A 22,655-nucleotide genomic window follows, 5' to 3' on the forward strand; every position below is an offset into this window, starting at 1 on the left:
CTGGTATAAAGATATTCTGATCTGCAAATTGGATATGAACTAGGATGTGCTTCAAAAATTATTCTGAAAAAGTGCTTCATGATATTTGGGGTGGGAGCACAGCCCTTCTTTAAAGCAGTGGGATCTATTTGTGGTGAGGAAATCAGAAGGAATTTCATGTCTTTTGATTTTCCAGCTCAATTGCAAAGTACTACCCCAAACCTCAGCACATGTATTTGAAATTCTGGGAAAAAATGACACATTGTGTACTTTTAACAATTCATAAATTAAATATGAAGTATTTTATTTGAAAGGAGGCATGAGGCTGTTTAACATGTTCCATGTTTGAAAACTAGGAAATATTATTCATTTTATTTCAGGACCTGCTGAATATAATTCTCCGATTGAATTCCATGGCATTTTGTTAAATATTTGTGTTTTCAATACAGTTTTTAGCCCAGACATTCATCATTCTCTCCTCCTTGCTCAAGCTTGTTGCTCATCAAAATATTTCTCAACTTACCCCTTATAGGATTTCTGATCATTTCATAAATGTAGACAACGTATTTATTTAAAATTTAGCTATATGTAATATTTATTATCAATCCACAGGATACTTCGATTGCTACATAAAACTCATTATTTCACCTTTACAAATTGTAAAAAGGAGAGGAAGAGAGGAAGAGCAAGAAAGGAAGAAAATGAAAAAAAGAAATGTGCCACAAAGATGTGATAGTTGTTGACAACCAAACACTAAATTGTAAAATTATAAATTTGCTGTAGAAAAGATAAAAAACTTGAAACAATTATATTCACTTTAGAATTTTACTTTGAATAAAATATTACACTGTATAAAAAAATAAAAAAGTTTACTCTGGTTAGAATTAGGGTAATTTTTTCTTTCTTTAAAACCTAGGAATTTGCATAATATATCTGTAATAGATTTTCTTCTATTGTACCACACAGATTTCAAGCATAGCAGATTAGACACAAATAAGACAAGCACTCTTCAGAACAATCTGTGAAATGTACATGGGAAGTTTTACCTTCCTTTTTAATTCGTATTTCCAGATTCCAAGGCTACATATGTCAGAAAAGCCCTCGGAGAGATCAAACCTGGAGCTTTAAATGTGCCATTAATTAATAAAAGGCCTTTTTTGCAAGTGCTATTTTTTTTAATAAGGTGCGAAAGCAGACTGCAATATTGCTAGTGCTGCATTATGTACATATTAACAATAGATTCTGCAGAAAAAAAATCCAGCAAGTTCACATTTTCTCTTTCATTCCAAAGGTTTGAGGTTCATTAGGGTGGCTGCAAGAAGTGAAGTGCTTCTGTTTGGAGGAATTGTTGGGAGGGATGCTTGATGAAGCTTGGCGATACATTTCAAAGTGAACCTCCATTCCCTGGGCTGTAATCTTGGAACTCCGACATTCTGATGGTCAGAGTCCTGAGTTTAAGATGCTCCAATGCTGGAGTTGAACACAGTCATATCCTGTACTATCCAGGTTTTCTTTAAATTTGTAGAGCACCCACTAGATATGCTCCTCAAAGCCATAAGATACCATCTGCCAGCAACATATCAGTGAATGGCTTAGCTGCTCTTGACTCTTGACTGGGTGATATCTGAGGTTTTCTTGATGACACTTGCCCGATTTTCATGATCTGGAGGCCTGCTAGTATAGCTGGTAGAAGCTGAGCAAACTATTTGTTGGAGAGGGTGATCTGGAAAAGAAGGCCATGAGCTGCTATAAGGCAAAGGGCAGCTTTCTTCTTTGATGGTCACCTGGAGGTCAGGTTGGTTAGAAGTCACAAAGGTGGACATACTAGGAAGTGAGTAAGGTGGATTCCTTGTGCCCAAATTGCTATAATATTGTTTCCCACCGATGTTTTTCTTTTCCCACTGAAGTTGACTCTGTAGAGAAGAATTGATCAAGTTACTTATTTTGTTAACTCAATTAGAATATTTTTATTTATTTATGGTATCTGTATCCTGTGTTTCTTCTGGAAGCTCCAATGCATACGTGATCTTCCCTCATTTTAATCACAGAACTACAACCCCATGGGTTACTCTAGTTCAAAATCATCCAGATAGCTCTTTGATCAACTGGGGACTTGAAACTTGGTCCCTAGTCCCTAGCCAAAACTCCAGTACCCAAGATAGTATACAGGTAGTCCATTTGTTCAACGACCATTCAAAGTTACAACAGTAACTAAAAAAGAGATTTACATCTAGTGCTCAAAGCTATGGAGGTCATACTTTGGTCACCTGATCACAATTTGGATAGCTGGCAACCAGCATCCATTTATGACAGTTGTAATGTCCCACAGTCACATGATTTCCATTTGCAAACGTTCACAGTCAACTTCCGAGAAGCAAAGTTACTGGGAAGCTGGCAGGAAGTTGCAAGCTGCAGTTATGTGATATCATGCTTAACGACCAGAACCAGAAATGATGTTGTTAAATTGGCATGGTCACATGACATTTTGCTTAGAAATGTGGTGCTTAGTAACAGAGTTGCTGATCCTAATTGTGGTCAGTAGGTGATGATTACCTGCATTGCACTGACACGTTTAAAAAATATCTAATATTGCTCAAGTTATCTGTTGCATAAAAGAGCAAGCATGCTGACAAGGACAGAATTCTTGCAGTGGTGTGTGAAACACAAGGTAGACTTTTCTTGCCTCAATTGTACATCTTGTTGCAACAAGTCCAATCTGTGCCATATAGGTTTTGTTGCTTGGGACAATGATTGTGTGCAAAGAAAAGGGCATTTTTCCTCAATGCATAAACAAGTGGAAGGACCAGTTGGACATATTCACTGACCCTACTCCCAGCACTGACTTCTGATCTCCATGCCTTTAGGGAAAGCTCTGCATGTGTATACAGGGGGACTCAAGTGTTCCAAGAAAGTTTGAACAGGGTACCTACTTGATTGGGCATTTTGAAGATTTCAAAATGCCCAGTTATGTAGGTCCCCTGTTCAGACTTTCTAACAAACACCGATAAAGCTTCTATACAAATCAGCATCATAGCTGATGAATGAAGAAATATATGCAGGTAGTTCTCAATAACCACAATGGAGACCAAAATTTCCTTTGCTAAGTAAGGCAGTTGTTAAGAGCCCAGTTTTATGACCTCCTTTTTGTCATGAATGTTAAGCGAATCACTATAACTGTTCAATGAATCATGCAGTTGTTAAACAAAGTCAGCTTTCCCCAATGACCTTGCTGGTTGGAGGCCTGCTGGGAAGTTCACAAATGGCAATCAAATGACCTTTCATGCCAGTTGCCAAGTGCTCAAATTCTGATCACATGATCATTGGGATGCTGTGACAGATGTAAATCCCTTTTTTCAGTGCCACTGTAACTTTGAACATTTGCTAAAAAGTGGTTGTAAATCAAGGACTTACTATAGAAAATTTAAGGGTCAGGTCTCTTCAAATTCATGTCTGTTCCAATCTTATAGCAAATATAGCAAAACAAATATTACCAGCCAGGAAAAAAATCAGCAAGGGCAAATTGAAATTTCCCCATTTTGTAGCTGAAATTATTTCTTTTCATTCTGGAGAAGTTGAAGATTTCAATCTACCACATGGTTCCATCACACACCTCCTAGTTTAACCTTTTCTCATTAAGTTCAGCAGAAAGCAAGAATGCTCAGCTTTGGCCCTGGCTTTACAGAAGAGAGAAATTATCATTTGAAAAGCAGACAGTTTTTTTTAAAAAAAAATCAAAAATAAAGAGGAAAAACTACAATGAAAAAAGAAATATTTGTTTCCTGATTGTTTCTCATGCAACTTGTGAATAAGACTGGATAGAAATGCTATTCATCTCCCAGATACAATGTACATGGTTAGGAGAACTTCCTGCCATTGTGTTCAAGCACATGTGAACTCAGGAAATCCAAAAGACACAGCTTCTGACTAAGATATAACAAAAAGAATAAGAAGCAAGTTGAAGTGGAAAATATATATTGCACCAAAATAGATAACTCAAATCGTTATTAGGGTTGTCTAAAGTATTTAAAGGACATTCTTTGCAAATGTGAAAACAATGTGATCCTTTGGAAGGCTATTTCGGGTTGCCTATGCACGTTTGTGCATCCACAATTGGATCACCAGTGAAAAGCAGCAGCTCTTGTACATGCATAAATCTACACATTACCACTCCTTGAAATGTCAAAATAGCTGCAACATCTGGAAAGTTTGTATTTTTTACATTTTACTCTGAGATGACTTATTTGACCCCATGAGCTTTGCAAACCACTACTAGCCCATATAAGTATTATCGTTTCTGTAGAGATTCACCAGGTTCAATGTCTTATATAGAGATTCAATGGCTAAAACTGCATTATAAATGAAAATGCAAAAATAGAGAAGGAATTGACCTAGCCTTTTGTGTGTTGCATGTGTGCCCTGGAAAATGGTCTCCTGGCTCTGAGCTAGATTCCTTTAGCTACTTCTTCAACTCAGCCTAATCTACAAGCTGGGCAAGTAAGTATTCAGATGGGCTTGGAATAATTCTATGTAACTTGCATAGTACTGAACATTACCAAACCGGGTGCTACGACGGCCCTAGAAGTTACTAGATTTCACATCTGTTACAGAAAAGTCACTGCTGTCAAAGATACAGTGAAGTTCTCAATGGAGGTTCTCACTGGGTTCACACGCTGTGCTAAGCCAGTTCACTTAATCAAGATTTGATGAGTTAATCAAAATTGCCTGACCTCCCAACTTAGAAAGCCAAAACAAAGGAAATCACATTATTTTTTAGCTTGATGTGTAAACCTGTTCTGTACCTGATGATCTGGAAATTAAATTTAACTATGGGGAATTAAAGTTTTGGGTATTTTTCAAATTCAGCAGCAGCTTAAAAATATATCTGCCCCAAGCAGCCACATCTATTATTTAATATACTTGTTGCATCTTTGTTGGACCTGCCATGATCCTTCAGCAGTCATAGCATTCCAGATTTATTGGAATGTAACGTCCAGTCCATTGGTGTCTAAAAGCTGGCTGTAATGATGAAGAGTTGCCTTTAATATTCTATCACTAATAACATAGAGCAATGGGCTGAAAAAAGTCACATTCCCTTTTGCTTCGGTTCCCTTGTCTGCTGCTTATATATCAAATATTTCAGTTTTAATTTTTTGATTGTTTTATATATATGTTTAATGCTTGTTTATACTTTTTGTATTTTACAAGCTGTTCATCTTTTGTGGACAGGAAAACCTGACTACAAAATTCCTAACCGTAATACTTTAGATATGTGGGAAAATGGGGGAAATTATTTTGCCAATACTGTGGCTGAACTTGCTCTTTGGTCATAAGCCACAAGTTGCAACAGGAGGAGAAGGGAAAATACGGCCTATGTTATTAGTGATGGAATTTCAAATGGCTCTTGTTAAGATGCTTAAACTTTTCTTGTAATTTTTACAGAGTAACCTCATCAGAAACAAGGATATCTGAGAAGTTCAGTCATGACTTCTGGACTGGTTTCAGCTGACTGGAGGATAATGTGTCAGCCATCGCACTCTCGGCTTCCTTAACAGGGCTGTTTGAAGGAGCCCATCTGTAGTGGCTGTCTTCAGGATCCCTTTCACCAATGTGACTGCTGAGGAAAAAGGAAAGATTCCTCCCTCCAGAAAGCCTAGGCAGTTCCTATTTTTCATCTTTTTGGAAAATGGGAAGATTTTTTTATGAAGAGGTTTGAAGTAGTCAAATGGGAAGATTTTTTTATGAAGAGGTTTGAGGAAGTCAAATGGGAAGATTTTTTTATGAAGAGGTTTGAGGTAGTCAAATGGGAAGATTTTTTTATGAAGAGGTTTGAGGTAGTCCGCAACCTATGACCACAACTGAGCCTAAAATTTCTGTTCCTAAGCAAGACAGTTGCTAAGCGAATGATTTTTCTTGCCACAGTGATTAAGTGAATCACTGCGGTTGTTAAGTTAGCAACTTGGTTGTTAAGTGAATCTGGCTTCCCTATTGAATTTACTTATCAGGTCACAAAAGATGATCACATGACCTCAGGACACGGCAGCTGTCATAAATATGAGTCAGTTGCCAAGCATCTGAATTTTAATCACTTGACCACAGGGATGCTGCAAGTCGTAACTGTGGAAAATGGTCATAAGTCATTTTTTTCAACGTTGTTGTAACTTCAAATGGTCACTAAATGAACTGTTTTAAGTCCAGGACTACTTGTATTTGGCATTTTGTAATGGTACAATCATTTTAATGCTGCTCATGCAGAAAATTTAATGCAGCTTCCTTCCTCATCTGTTACTATTACTGTATTAAAGGTAAAGGTAAAGGTTCCCCCGCACATGCGTGCTAGTCGTTTCCAACTCTAGGGGCCGGTGCTCATCTCCGTTTCAAAGCCAAAGAGCCAGCGTTTGTCCGAGGACATCTCCGTGGTCATGTGGCCAGCATGACTAGACGCCAAAGGCGCACGGAACGCCGTTACCTTCCCACCGTAGTGGTCCCTATTTTTCTACTTCCATTTTTACATGCTTTCGAACTGCTAGGTTGGCAGTTACTGTATTACTGTATTAGTAACATCTAAATGTTATTGTACACTGTTACCATTCATCATAAGACATCATGCAAACCTTTATAAAGAACAGAAAGGATGTTGACTTCTAAACATCAATAAACCAAAGTTCCTAAAAGCAATGGAAAAACCTATTTATAACAGTAAAAAGAAAACCTGGTAATGTTTTACTTACTTGTGCCTTTTCTTCATCACTTGGCATACTATCTGTTGTTTCACTTTCTGCTGGACAAAATAGGGATAAAAATATGAATTCTAGATAAGTATGAATAGCCAATATATATAGAAATTCACTATGGTTATTTTGTTTTAACCATGATTGGTACATTTTCTCATATACAAGAAATGATTCTATATCAGTCTAATGAGATTTATGTAAAACCAGTTGGATCATATTAACCACTGGGACCGAGGGAAAAAAGTAATCTAAAATGAGTAGTCTTATTTTTTTAAAAAAGCAATAGAATTGCTTGCATCTGAGGGCCAAAGGCAAACACTACTACTATGTGTAAACTTGGTTCAGGATCAAGAGGTTATTTTCAACTATCCCTGCATTTGCAGCCATGATTGTACATAGAGACTCTGCACATTACTATGGCTTACTTGCAAGTAATGTTATTGGCTCCATGCCCAAGAAACAGTAAAACTTATTTTACTTGATAATGTTTATCTAGACCAGGGGTAGGCAACCTTGGCTCTTTTATGACTCGTGGACTTCAACTCCCAGAATTCCTGAGCCAGCCATGCTGGGGGGAAGGGAGAGGTTTCCATGCTGAGCCATGCTGGCTCAGGAATTCTGGGAGTTGGTCCACAAGTCATAAAAGAGCCAAGGTTGCCTACCCCTGATCTAGACTTAAGGCTGCTTTTTTCAACTGAAGATACATTGATTTCCTAGTAAATTATGTTTTACCAAACATTATTTGTCTTTGGCTGTATTGTGATATACCTGAAAGACAAAACGCATGACAAGATTTTATGCATAATAGCAGATAAAGACTAAATCATTGGTAAAGCAGCTGCATTACATACAATAGGTCTCAGATTGAGTCTTAGATTTCACATAGGGAAATACAAAAAAGACCCTGATCTGCATTCCTGGAGTCCATATAAATGACAATGATTTCCATTTTCAAGGGCAGTTTAAAATATATAAAAATAAAATGAAGATTAAATGCTCTTCAAAACAGCTACTGTCTTTAAGGAACTAAATTTTTTATTGACTGAGTTTTATTAAATTTAATTTTAAGTACTTTTAAGGAGCATTCAAATTTAGTTCCCATCTCTGATTTCAATACAGCTTTCTTTCCTAGAAGAAAATTGTTTAATTTAATTTTAATTTATTAATATTTCTATACCGCCCTTCTCCCGGAGGACTCAGGGCGGTGTACAGGGCAAGAATAAAACACAGAAATTTACAAAAACTAAAAGATGATTAAATACATGCCCGATTAAAATACAATTGATACATAGTAAAAACCCCAATACAAATGATAAAAAACCCCACCAATCCCCCCTCAGGCTAGGCCGGCTTGCTCGAACAAGTATGATTACTATGCTTTTCCCAGCGCAACAATAAAATCACTTCCAAGTAACCTAAGCAGAAAAGGAAACATTTGTTAAAAATTCTAATTACAAAGCTACTGACCTGCATAGGAGACAGGAGAGATCTGTAGTGGATATAATTGACTCATGGAGCTGGGCTGGTCATCACATTCTGTCGTTACCTCTACTACTTGGCAAATATCTGGAGGATTGGGAACTATCATGTGATCCCCAGAACCAACCTCAAAGTGTGATTCTCCTACAACTGGATATGAGAGCAAATTATAATAATGGTGATGACATGCAGTCATATGAACTAATAGCATATTTTTCAGTGATTCTGAATGCACTATGGTTATCATATTTTATACCATAAAATGAGAAAACATCAGATAATCTACTTTACCAAATTTTACTGAGTCATTCTTTCCCCATTACTACTCGGAGTCAATCAGCTTGTTGTGAATATTTTATTACAGCACCTTAACCACCTCACACATACAGTATGGGAGGGCATCTCAGAATTTTGATAGTGGATGAAGCTTGTATGTACAGGAAGAGTACCTTTTTACTACTTCAGGCAACATGGTCCAAAAGGGAGGAAAGGAGGGAGGGAAGAAGGGTGATCATTAGCAAAACCATAGTTTGCAGAGGCCATCTAACCTTGGCACTGAACTAATCAAAGAAAGGGAAGAAATCTAATAAATTAATCACTTAGTGTACTAAAATTGTATTTTGTGAATGAGAACAGGTATTATTTTTTTCTTCAGTTAAAGATGTATTCTAGCTTAAAAAAAATGACCCTGTTTTAAAGCACTCCGCCACATTTGTGTTTTTCAACACCTTTCAACACCTCCAATATACCCAAAGAGTCGCTAAGTTCATTCCAACAGGAGGTCCGGAGAACAAGATTTGCATTTTTCTTTGACTATCCACAGCATATTTTCTCTATCCCAGGTTCAGGGTAGGTGTATAATATGTGTTCGAGGAACATTGGGTTTTATAGTTCTACAGTCATATTTACAGTAATCCTTGGGCCATTTTTATAATAACGTCATTTGGAAATTGTCAGATTAGAAAGGATGGGTTTTGGAAGCCCCGAGGGAAGGAAGGAGAGTTTCTAAAGTGAGAATTTTCCCACTCAGATCAGAATTCTCTCGTCACCCAGGTGAAAAAATTCCGAAAATCTTATGTTCAGGGTTGCCCATCCAAAGTCTGCTGATCTGCAGTCTTATTTGTGTTCGAAAAGATACAGTGGAACTCATGATTCATAACTCCGATGGGTCTGCTCTAAGCAGGACTAAATCTGTAGCCAAATAACTGCTAGACAAACTGTTAAATTTCTTCTTTCACATTTACCATTTCCCAGGAGTTTTGTTCAAGATTCCTAACTAAACCAAGACCTAATTATTCTGTTGCTATGATACATCTGATATATTACTGTTTAGTATGAAAACTGAACTTTAAAAGTCAAAATCCTTGGTCTAGAAGTTTGCCACACAAGGAAAAGAATGGGCCGGTCTACTGGAGCTGCTTACCTACAATGTTTATTGTACTGTCGACTTCAGTTTTTATTGCAGAAGACAAGCAGTAATTAGAAAACTCTGGACTTGTTCCATTACTCAGCTGATAAGAGCACTCCTCTGGTTCTTGCTAGAAAGAAAGCAATGGAAGGATGATACATTAGTAGGCACTCAGAAATATATGTCATCTCCTGGCTAGTCATCAGCTAAACCTATCCCATACCATTCCTTTGGCATTCTGCAGATCAAGTTAAAGCAGACTAGTGTCTCATGCTGTCCAATCTCAGAACTGAAACACCAGCCATTTTATTCATAAAAATATTCTGCATTCAGAAAGGCAATGCACACAGTTTATTCAGAGGACTTCTAAGAAATATGCTTTGCATTAAGAAATTAACTTAGGTATCACCATCTCCAACAACTCTTATTAAATATTTATCATAGCCTTCCAAATAAACTCATGGTTCTAACTAAGATGCGTGAACTTAGCAAATTTCTACTTCCTGCAAAATCAAATCCATAAAACTTAATTAAGCACTCTTGGGCATCGGCCTCAATGCAAAAATCCCAGGGTCTTAAAGCCACAAAATGCCCTTTGATAGTAGTACATGTTCTTTCTTTACAAGAAAAATGCAACATGGACAAGGAAATCCCCCTTTTTAATCAATTTCTGATTGTATATTTGGTAGTCCAGGACAAGAAAGAATTCTTGTGTTTGTTTTCATCCCTTTAGGGGTTTTTGTTCCTTATCCTTCAAAGGAAAAAGAAAGTAATAGAAATAAAACCCTCCTTCATTTTGATCACTGAGAGGTTCCTCTAATTTCTAGTTGCTGATATAGAAGGTTGTAGGTATAAACTATGACACTATGAAAAGGAAGAAAATGTCCTAGTTCCCGAGTTAGACTTCTTAATAATATGTTCATAATAAAATACTTATTCTGTTAACTAAAATATATTTTTAACAACAGAAATAATCATTACATTGAATAACTTGCCCTTCCAGTACTTGTGCCTTAGTCAGAGTATTTAACAAGTCATTACAATTATCAACCATAACGTTCACCCACAGCAAAAGTACAATATAATAAAAACAGAGATAGATACAACAGGAAAACAGAAATCATAACTGATTTGGGTCTTTCCAATAAAACAAACATCTGCTGCCTGAGAAGGAAGCTTCTTGCCTCCTCATATGGCAAAATTCTATATTTCTGTTTCTGTTCCTGAAGCCTGCAAACATAGTACTGAAACTGTGTAGTTAACGCCTATCCACATTGGAAAGTGTAGTCAGATAACTGTATAGGCCAGGGGTACACAACCTTGGCTCTTTTATGACTCGTGGACTTCAACTCCCAGAATTCCTGAGCCAGCTATACCCCGGTATAGGCTGTTACTAATGACATATGTGCCGACAAGACGAAGAGAAAGGACTCTGCCTTGTTTAATTCTTTGTGCAGAATATATTATGAGAATTAACCTTTCAAAAACACAACCAATTATGTAACACACAAGCAACTGGCAATTATCACATTGTGTCCTCCTAGAGAGATTTGAGTACTACACATACTTTTGTGAATGCAAGACCACTACCCATCATGGTGCTATTTGCCAAGAGTTCAGTAACTAGAAATATGAATAACCAAAAAAAAAGTCAAAAAATTTCATGAGCCAGCAGAATAGTCTAAATTCAATGATTAGAAACATATTTTGATGAGAGCGTCTTATCATGCTGCTACACTTTGGTTTTCATTTCAATAATCATGGATTTGAGAAAAGGAGACTGAATAATAAACTGAAATAAGTTTTCAGAATGTTTTGGAAATTTCTGTATCATAAATTCAGAAGTGGTATACATCTTCTTTAGCTTTGAAATGGTAACAAAAAATACCTTAATTTGTTTAATTTTATCTTCCTTGTCAGACTTGGGTTTCTTTCCTGTAGAAATGTAAGAAAAGATATTTACAGTCATTTCCTGACAAAAATTAGTCATCTTGGCTTAAGTCTATTCTTTGCAAATAAAAGATTTTCACCTGAATTTAACATAATAACAATCAGGTCAATAATACTTGAAAAATGCTACTTGTTCAAATCATACTGAAAATACATGAAGATAGACAAACAGAACTGACATTATTTTCCAAGATTCCCCATGTCAATGAGGAATGAGATCCCTCTCTACACTGGGATTACTGCCAAAGTTGGTTGCCATGTAACAGCTCTTTTAGTAAGCTCCTCATTCTCTTATTTTAGTAACTTTTGTATGATTATAAAATAGTTCATTTTTATCTAATATTAACTATTAATTAGTAAAGGTTTACTAGGAGTAGTAATTTTGATTTTAGATTTAGGATTAGGTAGGATTAGGTTTTAGACTACGAGTTCCTTAACTTATCAGCTTCAAGCACTTGCCGATGAACTGGGAGTATGTTTTAAAATCCTTTAAACTACCCAAGGAAGCCAAAACAAAAGCTAATAGTAAAAGCCAAAAGGGACTCAAAAATAAAGTTTAAAAGGAGGCATAAATTGGATAAACCTTAAACACAACATGGCCGCAAGTCACCCAGACAACCAAAGATAAAGGACTTATTTCAGATAGTGAACACTGCAAGCCTCCTTTTTTTTCTCTTTTCCCCTTGTAACCTCTCCTTACTGGATTGGGAGGAGGATGACTGCCTTTCTGTGGAAAATGAAGCTCCAATAGGAGACGGAGGGGAGAACAAGGATAATATTAAGAGCAATTTTAAGGGAGACTTGGACTTGATTGCCAAGAATTGCCTCTTGACAGCACAAACAGTTATTGCTATATTTGATCAGCTCTTGGAGGCAAATAAAAAGATTGAAGAATTAAAATTTATAATGGGAAACTATCTCTCTAAATTAGATAATGAAGAAATAGTGAAGCCCATGCTCCAAAACTAGAGGCTAGTTCTACAGAGGCATCGGATTTTACTCCACGTTGCTGATATTCCTTTGAACAGGGGCAGGTGGCATAACAGGTGAGTAATTCTTAACTCTCTTTCCCAAAACTTACACTGCAGGGTATATCCTCTTTACATTGGAAATACAATAGCTAGTATTATTGGGATTTTTTTCCAGTTTCTGGGGTTGTCTTCCCAAATAATAAGACACTATACTTTTCTAACCACCAGCTGCCAAAGCAACAGGAAATAAAGAAGCTAAAATTTTCTGCAAAATCTTATGAGACTTTGGCATCTCATGTAAAATTTCCATTTGTAATTATTCATGCCAGGAAGGTGAACAATGTATCACTGGGGCTATCATGGTTTTGATCCTACTGCATTTCTTTGAAAATAATTCATATCATTATTATATTATCAGAAGGGGATGAATGCCGGGGTTCTTATCATCATTTACAATATTTTCTATTCTGATTAGCAATGAAAGACTTTTCCCCATTTTCTGAAAAGGGTCATTTTTTAAAAAAAAAACTGGGGGTGCTAGGAATTAATTCAGTACTGTCATCTGCTGGACCGTGCGCAGCTTTCCTTTTCTTCTTTGGTTATCAGTTTTAAGAACAGGAAAAAATATGCAATTTGATGGTGTCATATTTTATTTTTTATTTTAATTCCATTTATATCCCGCCCTTCTCCGAAGACTCAGGGCGGCTTACAAGCTTAGCAGTAGCCTTCATTCTATGTATATGCCTGCTTATTAGGGCTTTCGCCCCCTCCCAAGCGGCATTATTACAAAGTCAGCTTAATTGCCCCCAACAATCTGGGTCCTCATTTTACCTACCTCAGAAGGATGGAAGGCTGAGTCAACCTTGAGCTTGGTGGGATGCGAACCTGCACTAATATGAAACGCTGATGGAGCCAAGACTATTTACACTCATCTGCACAGCTGAAGGGAAGGATGGAAATGAATTTGAAGACTTCTTTAAATTTTTCTTCTTCTTAGGTGGTTGCATAAACTTAGTAGATGTGCCTGTGACCAAATAAAGAATGCCTGCCTAATTATCCACATGCGCCTAATCTGTCTTTTCCCAGATTTCCCCTCTGGTTTCCTAAGTGTGTTGTGGCTGTAAGCTTTATTTGTTTTGATCAAGTGGAAATTCTGTGAACTGGAGTCTCAATTTATTGGGAAGTCTCTTAAAAAACAGTTAGCTGATGTCCAACAAGTCACTAATTATCATAGTACTTTCGTTTACCTTTCTTAGAAGGCCTCTCGGATAACGGCAACATCCGATACACTCTGAAAGCATTGTTGCCTTTCTTGATGCTTTTGTCTTTAACTTCTTCTATATCTGGCAAGGAGTTCATCGCACATCGAAAATTGGCTTTCCATGTTTTTGGATCTGCTTTATCGACTCCTGGCTGGTACTTTCCTAAGCAAAAAGGGAAGGAAAAAAATCTTGGTAACCAGACTTTATCTTGAAGTGGAAGAGAGTGTTGTTGCAACACCGGTTTAAAAATCAATGATTAATTTGACGAGGGGAAGGAAATGCACTGCAAACAAAGGCCACAGAAAGACAGGAACTGTGAAAAACTGATACAGAATTCTTCTTTAAAATATTTGTGGAGTGCCTCCCATTAAAGAGCCTCAAAATCAGTTTCAATTAAACATTGATGGACATTTTAACAACAGAGTTGGAAAGGACCTCGGAGGTCTCCTAGTCCAGGGGTGTCAAACTGCCGGCCCATGGGCCAGCTGCGTCATCTGGAAGCCACGCCCACCCCACTGCCGGCAATGGCAAAACCGTCACGTGACATCGCGAGTTTGACGTGTCTGTTCTAGTCCAACCCCCTGCTCAAGCAGGAAATCCTATATCATTACCAACAAATGATTGCCCAATCTTTCTTAAAAATCTCCAGTGATGGAGCACCTACAATTTCTGGAGGCAAGCTGTTCCATTAATTGTTCTATCAGTCAGGAAATGTCTCCTTAATTCTAGGTTGGTTCTTTCCTTGATTAGTTTCCAATCATTGCTTCTTATTCCACCTTCAGGTGCTTGGGAGACTTTCAGGTGCTTTGGAGATTTTCTGATATAAGCCCATAACGTTATTGGCTTAATCTGCCAAAAACTATTCCTAAAGAGCTAACAAAAACATTGAAGAAATGTAAGGGTTAACTGGGCTGCACACTGCCAAGAAGAGTTCAGCATGAGCTGAAGATGTCCTGGATTGAACCTAAGTTGTTCCATCACCTATGTGGAAGTGGTATCAATTGACAAGTACTCCCAAGGCAGACTTACCTGGAGCCCATTGAACCTGCTCCACCCTTACTCATGTCCTTGAATCCAACTTCTGGAAGTTAACTGTATATTTGACTGTTTTTTGCACCTGCCCAAAGGTCAAATATAACAAAATGCTTTTTGTAGGCCACAAGCGTATCCCCATATTCAAGTGTGGTAATTCTTAAGAAGTGGGGATTGAGGGCCAAAGCACCTCCAGCATATGGATAGGGAGGATTTACTTTCTTTTGGTTTCACAACTCAGGTATTTGCGATAGAGGAGTCAGAACCAATACCTTTTAAAGACTTTACAGCTACACAGAATTCTAGATCAGTGCTTCTCAACCTGTGGTCCATTGACCCCTGGAGGTCCGTGATGTCATCACAAGAGGTCCGTGAAGGCTTGAATAAATGTTATGATTTAAATCTTGAGTTAAGTCTTGGTGGTCCAGGGCCACAAAAGGTACTTAAAGGGGGTCCCGTGGTGAAGAAAAGATTGAGAACCATTGTTCTAGATAAGCAAACCAGCAAGGTTCTCATTGATAGTCCATATTTACCCACATGTGGTCCCAGAAATCAATTTTCAGGAGCAAAGCACATGGACACACCTGATAGTTAAGGACTTTGCTATACTTCAAAGACTCTCTATCCCAGTGTTTCTCAACATCAGCAACTTGAAGATGTGAGGACTTTCCCAGGCAGCCATCTTGGCTGGAGAATTCTGGGAGTTGAAGTCTACACATTTTCAAGTTTCCGGGGTTGAAAAATACTGCTCCATCCATTTGAAACAGAGAGGGCACTTTAACTTACTCTACTATGTTTAGGGTACTAATGAGTCTGATCACACAGAACAGCAAAACAGAAAGTAGTATCAATAAGAAAAATACAGAAATTCAATGAGAAACTGCCCCAGTAAAAATACGTTTCCCATACCAGTGTGAATGGCCCAATTCCGAAATAAAGGAGCATCTTTCTCAACATCCCAACCATGACGTGCGGCATGCATCCAAGGAATCTGAAAAATCTTCTTTTCCTGGGGGTAGGGAACAAATAGGACACATAAAGAATTAGCTCACAAGCTTAAATCTTAAGGTACTTAAAGCAAAGTTAGACCACCCAAATGTTTAAGGACACATCTCTGGATGCTGCCAGGCTCTTTTAGATTTCTTTGTATATTTTTAAATATTTTACTTTTTAAAGGCAATTTGACAATTTGCCCATAGCATTTACTTTATTTATAATATTGCTTCTTTGGTTCACATACCACAAGCAGCATTCTTAGAAAATGAACACAGTGATTGGTGCAATCCACATTTTAAAAATAGGGTTTAGAAGAAGAGACAGAGAGATGCTGGAATAAGAGTATTCTGGGACAGCAAACAAGAGATGATAGAATTTTTAAATAGGTGTTTCTCAAACTTGGCTTGTGTGGACTTCAACTCTCAGAATTCTGTTGCTGGTTGGAGGATCCTGGGAGTTTAAATCCACACATCTTAAATTGCCAAGCTGGAAAAGCATTTATTTAAATCTTTAAAAATGAGGATGCTAATGAGACAGCTCTTTGTCATTTGAAATTGTGGTATCCTTCCAAAATAATACAGTATACAATTAGTACATGATGCATAAATCAATTAATATTAAGACTGAGGTACTTTAACTTAGTCTACCATGTTTAGGGTACTAATGAGTTTGTGTTATTATACTTGCAAAACAACATTTTTAGATTTTATTAGTTTCTTGAGGGAAGACTTACCTCTAAAATCCTCCTCCTTTTTATAGAGATATGTAACTGTATACCCCCTTGTTTGATACAAAAAATTGGGGAGGCAAAGTTTCTGGTTACAAGTGAATCAGGTGACTGGGTTATTTCTGCTCTATAAATCAGAATTATAAACAATGACTTGACTAAAGTGAGCGAAGTGTTTTTTATTAAGGCTAAACAAAGCATTTGAAATAAGTGCTTTGTAATGTGTTACCATGAGTAAAGCTCCCCTTTCCTGGAGAATTAATGCAGTCACATCTTTTGGAAGACTCAGGTATGCGCATAAGTGCACTTAGTCCCAGAAGAAATTCTCTGTGTGCATGGATGGGCACACACACACAGGGTGTGTGTTAAACTTCTAGGAAGCAAAAGCAAAACAAAGGCTGTGGCTCTTTTATTTTGCTTGTAGTAAAATACTATTCAAAACATTCTTGCTTTAGAAAAAGTCAGTCTGGTTTATTTCTCACTGCTTAAAAGTACAGGCTTGCCTTACCTCATTTAGCCATTTCAGCCCTGGGATTTTGTTTGAATTTATTTGTTCCTCTAGCCATGGCCGCATTCGCATTCTTTCCACAGGCATTGTTTCCTCTGCAAGAAGAGGAAGTACTGATTATTTTGAAAGCCAAATTCATATTTCCTTTTGATTAAATACTCAAGCCAATGAATGCTGAAGGTTTTGATCTACAGTAAAACAATATCAAGGCCTTCATATCAACAGATTGAATCTTGGTTAATCTTCCCTGAATGGTTATTTAGTCCTTATGAGCATTTACCTTATACTGAATCAGTGAAATGTCTACATCTGTTGACAATTTTCAACACTCCTTCAGCTTAAGAATATCTTCGTAAGAAAAGTTAAGCCCTCTTTGAATCTTGCTGATCTCAAGGGAAAAGCTAAGTGTACCCCCAACTTTTTTCGTAAGACATCAGTGAGAATTTTGGCATATTTATACACACATAATTGGGAAAATACGTTAAAGCTAAGACTGGTAAAGTTTCTAACCTTATACCCTATAAGCTTATACACTAACTGGGAGTTATCCAAGGAACTCAGTCCAAGCAGACATTGGTGAATGAATGTGGATCAGATTGTTGGGCCCTTTATACTTTGCCAAGAATACATCAACCTATTTTTATTTAGTTTATTGAGATTAGAATCATTTATCAGGTACCATAAACCATAACAGTGTCCAGAGAGCAAAAGGGATCATAAATTATGTACCTGCAATATAGTTCATCAGTAAAATGATACCACAGTCATTCTAGACAGCATATATTACATGCTTACAATGTATGATTCAGCAATGTCATAACCTCTGGACAGATGTTGTCACGCTTCAAGAAAATAAACCGATATGCTAGGCTAGGTTGAATACAGAACTGACTTCACACCAGATCAACAGTTAGAAAGTGGACATGTAAGATTTCAAGAATTTAGAGCATAACCTTGTTTAGTCAAAAAGACACCAAACATAAATTAATTAGTAGAGCATTGTTCTAAAACAACCCCCCCCCAAAAAACGTGTTTTCTCCTGGTTTACCATTTTATACATTAGTTCCACTATATCAAATAGCTGGAGAGCTTCAAAGATGCTACTATTCCTAGATGGCTCACATAAGAATGTTTAAGGCAGCAGTTAGAAAAATGCATCTTCCCAGAGGCTGTCAGATTACACGTCCTTTCAGTCCTAAGCCACAACACTCAATTCCAGGGATAAAGGAGGAGGTAGTTTAACAACCTCTGGAATACCATATGCCTACTACTCATATTTTATGAGAACTGATTTTCAGGAAGGACTAAAAAACTGTTTCACATGCAGTGTTAAACTAAAGTATTAATTTCCCCTCCTTTAGAGTGGGCCTGAGGAATCAATTAGAAATGTCCCAAAGGTGCTTTTTCAAGAGACAACTGGACTTTCTTTATTTTGTTTGTTTTTGAAGACATTTTGCTTCTCACCCAAGAAGCTTTTTCAGTTCAGAACTGAAGAAACCTCTTGGATGAGAAGGGAAACATCTTCAAGGAAAAGCAAAGGAAGTCCAGTTGCCTTTTAAAAACACACCATTGGGACAACCACGGCCTGCGTGAGTGAGAATCTCCATAGAAATCGATCAGAAAGTTACTTCTGCTTTTAAACTAGCTGAATTTTCTATAGGGAGGCTATGTTTCATTTAAACTATATTTGCTACAAGGAGATTAGAATTTAGCTGTGATTTATGACTTGGCTTATTAGTAAGCTGCAGTTTAAACTAAACAGAATGGTCACTTTGGAGGAAGCCTAGCTAAATTAAAACAAAAAGCTAAGATTTCTAATCTTTCTGCCACAATGTCTAGGAAATACAGGTGTGCAAGGCCAAGGCTTGCTGCTCTCCATGCACTTAGGATAGCACAGCCGTCCTTGTAGCTTTGTTGGACATCCCTCATAAGACCCAATTGGTATGATGGAATTTACACTTGCAGCAGCAGAGGGGGAGGATTTGGCCAAATCAGAGCTTTCTCAGAAAAGGACTGAGATCAAGAGACTGTACAGTCCTCAGCTGGATGAGGAAGGAGGGAAGAGGTTCAGGGTAACCACATCCTAGAATCTCTCAGAATATATTTAGTATCTTATGGCTTTAGATTGGCAAGATTTTGTCCACTAAGTGTAAGCAAATAAAGGATTGGACTGTCTCTTCTCTGGGCTCAGGCAGAACCAGGCAAAAGGGTTCAAATGACTCAAGCTATTCAGAGGCATCATGGAAATTGATAATTGTTATGAATGCCACCTGTGCTTGTTCTTACAAGATGAACAGCTATATAAATCATTTAAAATAAGTAAATAGATAAATAAATGGTTCTCTCCTCACTTTCCATACTCTGGAAACTAGCTAAGAAAAGCGTAGCTACATAGGTTAAACAGAGCATCTCAATACCTTCTCTTCACGTCAGAAGAATTACTTGAGACAATTTCATAAGCAAAGTTGTCACAAGTGCGAGAAACCCCGTTTATGTCCTTGGAGCATTTCCAATGATCTCATACTATCACCCTCAGCAATTTGCCACTGATATGCTGGAAGAAGGAAAACATCTAGTTGATTAGCAAATTCTGACAATGAGGGTTTTGAGCTTTATTATGACCCTGCTTTGGATGAAAAGCAAAGGATAGGTTGCCACCCAGGCCATGGATTATGAATTGCAGCAATGTGGAGGACCAACTGCCTGGGCTTGGAAATCAGCAAATTCAATGACCTAAAATGCAGTATGGTTTAAGGATAGAAGAACAACTCAGCAGAAGCATGAAGAGGAAGAAAGATAACATCAGCAATGTTAGTAGTGCTTGCTGGTTCCGTGACTTCAATGCCAAGGCAAAAGTTGAAAGTTCCACCATATGCTTTATTGTATGTGAAAAGAGTGATCTACTCTGTCATAAAAACAAGGTTGTCCCTTTGGAATGGCACCAGGAAAAATAGCTACAATCCCTGCCTTCTTTGAGAGATTTGTGCAACCCTAAGAACTTTCCTCCCAGCCAGATGCTGCATTTGTGCTGCACCAGAGGATAGCTGTGTTTTAATTCTGAAAAGTCCTTTCTTATCATATTTTCAGTACTTTTTCAAGCATTTATAGAGTGGAACATACTTTATCTGTAACATGAGAAGTGGGCCTCGACAAACACTTATACTAAGAAGTATATTAAGGCAGCTGTGTCAAGAAAGACCCAAAGCTTTTACAATTTTTATGCAACAGCAGCATTGGAATGTCTTCTTTCGGTACATAACAAGCTAGTTGCATAAGCTGTTTCCCCACAAAGGCCTGGCTCCTGTGTTAGAATTCTTTCCACAAACAAACAAAATCATGTTATACATAAATCCTAGTACCGGTAATCAATTATTTGCACACTGATTAAAGAAGTTAAAAGTCATGCAGTGCTCCCTTACTACTTCCCAAATCCACAAGGAAATCGTGCTTGCAATAGCCTATTTCCTAGTATAATGAAATTGGATAATGTTGTCTTATTCCTGATTAACAAGACAAATTCATAAGGGAGGATTCTGATTTATTAACCAACATCAAGCTTTGGTTTATTTTTTGATGTAAATATGAATAATTACAAGTTAATGTAAGTTAACACTCTGCATTAACACTAGAGCACAGCTGGAAGAGGTACTTAGAAATTCAAGGACCTCCAGGGGTTTTTATCTATATTAAACTATATTAATTATGAATACATATTCAACAACACCTAACCATTTTTAAAAGGGCTCTAATTCACCTATTTCCAAAAAAAGTTTGGATATTCTAGGTTCATACACATCCTATCATGGCTACTCATCTCCATGTATTTGTCATTAGGTAGTTATTAATTCCCACAATGGGCATATTTTTTAACTGATATTCCCATAACATGGAAATAATGTGAAATCTATCCTCTATGAATCCTCTTTGAATTTGTCAAATGTCACTTTAAAGCCATATAAGCTGTTACCTATTCCACATCTTGCAATAGTGGAACAGAAACTTGCTGGGTGGGGTGGTGTGGGGTGGGTATTTTCTTGTCTGCTGACACCATTGTAACCATCGCACTTTCTGAGACTTACTTAGTATCCTTACTCATAATATAAATGAGTATATTTTGCATGCACCTAAAGGGGGTCTAGGGATTTCAGTACATTCACCTGCCAAATAGATATTGTGACCCAGGTAAAACATAAGAGTGCATTCAAAAGTGAGGGGGAGGTTGAACTGAAGAAGCTTAAGTTACCTTCTCAAGTGACAGCTGTACAAAACACAGTCTAAGATGAGACCCTGCAGACTGCTATAACTGCTCTTAAGCATCCCTGTCACCATCTGCATTCAGGCATTAGCATAAATGCAAACTAAACAAGGATTCAGGTTAGTCCTATAAGTTGTCAACTTGCAGTCTCCCTGACTAATAAACATATTACAATGTAAGGTACGGTTGTTGCTTCATGTTGGTCTCCTCACCTGAAACAAGCCTTCTGGAACCAGATCTGAGGACAGCCATTAAAGTGCACTGTTGGTGGTGGCTCTTGGCTCTGAAAAAAATCAGCAGTGGGAGGGAGCCACAGAATTCACCCTTCAGCAATTCTGGTCCAGTCTAATTAGGAGACATTTACTAACCTGAATCTAAAGAACCCAGAGCAGAGAAACTATAACCTCATATACACTTTCCTGAAGAGTAATTTAATTTCTTCTTTGTCCACAGGGCAGAAGAGCTTAAAGAGCAGTTTTCTTTTTTTTGGCTCTTAGATGAAGGGAAGTCTATCTGTGTTCCTGTTTTCTGTTTCAATATTCATTTTACAGAAGTTGAGTTGATGACTTTTATGGAAATTTTAGCCAAAAAACTCTGTAAGTTAGAATTGAAGCCTGAGACCCAAATCTGACAAAACACACAAATTCCCACAAAGCACAATAAAATATCAATTTCATAGATAATGGACAGAAAAAAACTAATCCAATCAATTCAAAGAAATGTACATTTTCTTTGAAAGCTAATACAACCACCTATTATAGAGACTAATCTCAGACTTCGTTTGCACAACACACCCAATTCATAAGCTGATTTATTTGCCTCTGGTGTCATCTATGTGGTGTGAAGTTAGCCATTACAATAGGTAAGCTATGGTGTATCACTTAGCATATGTACACTTTAGCAATTGTGTTTTACTCAACAACTAATGGCTAACAAAATAATGGTGTAAATCAGCCACAACCCAGAGAATATAGAATATGCTTTCTTTATCCCCTCAAAGGCATTAGCTAGAAGCCTAGCAAATTGTATTTGTTTGATGATATAATGCATGTGACATCACTTGTACCCTGTTGCCCACACCCATGTGTCCTCTTTCCCGCTCTCCATTCTCCCTGTTCTTCCTACACACACACCCCAGTATGGTGGTTGCTTTCTCTTAATCATCTCTACAGCTACAATGCAGAAGAGAACAGAAGCTAGTACCAAGATACTTCTCTCAAGAGACTTCCCTATCTCTCCTAAACAGCTGCAAGCTAAAACATTTTCTCTATTGACTCAGCAGTGCAGATAATCCACTTCTCATCAAAAGTCCCATGTAGTAGAAACCCAGCCATAATACATACAAGAAGGTAGTAAT

The 22,655-nt window shown here is 37.4% G+C and overlaps 1 protein-coding gene across 8 annotated transcripts in view; it reads right to left on the reverse strand.

Moving 5' to 3' along the window:
• Window positions 1–244: 244 nt before the first annotated feature.
• IRF2 (interferon regulatory factor 2) overlaps window positions 245–22,655 on the reverse strand; it is a 38,978-nt gene continuing 16,567 nt past the window's right edge. For 4 of the 8 annotated variants that reach the window (XM_083367454.1, XM_083367456.1, XM_083367458.1 and 1 more), the window contains exons 2-9: window positions 17,044–17,138; window positions 15,722–15,821; window positions 13,766–13,942; window positions 11,486–11,532; window positions 9,613–9,727; window positions 8,178–8,339; window positions 6,708–6,757; window positions 245–1,892 (exon numbers count right to left, since the gene is read on the reverse strand). In XM_083367454.1, the coding sequence (XP_083223580.1) occupies window positions 1,572–1,892; window positions 6,708–6,757; window positions 8,178–8,339; window positions 9,613–9,727; window positions 11,486–11,532; window positions 13,766–13,942; window positions 15,722–15,821; window positions 17,044–17,130 (1,059 nt within the window). In that variant the 5' untranslated portion in view covers window positions 17,131–17,138 and the 3' untranslated portion in view covers window positions 245–1,571. Of the gene's footprint in view, window positions 1,893–6,707; window positions 6,758–8,177; window positions 8,340–9,612; window positions 9,728–11,485; window positions 11,533–13,765; window positions 13,943–15,721; window positions 15,822–17,043; window positions 17,139–17,838; window positions 17,962–19,460; window positions 19,598–21,510; window positions 21,582–22,655 lie in introns of those variants that run through there. The other 4 variants (XM_083367455.1, XM_083367453.1, XM_083367457.1 and 1 more) reach the window with 4 other exon arrangements.

The sequence above is a fragment of the Vipera ursinii genome (assembly GCF_947247035.1).
Source record: "Vipera ursinii genome assembly, chromosome: 7".
NCBI classification, from domain to species: Eukaryota; Metazoa; Chordata; class Lepidosauria; order Squamata; family Viperidae; genus Vipera; species Vipera ursinii.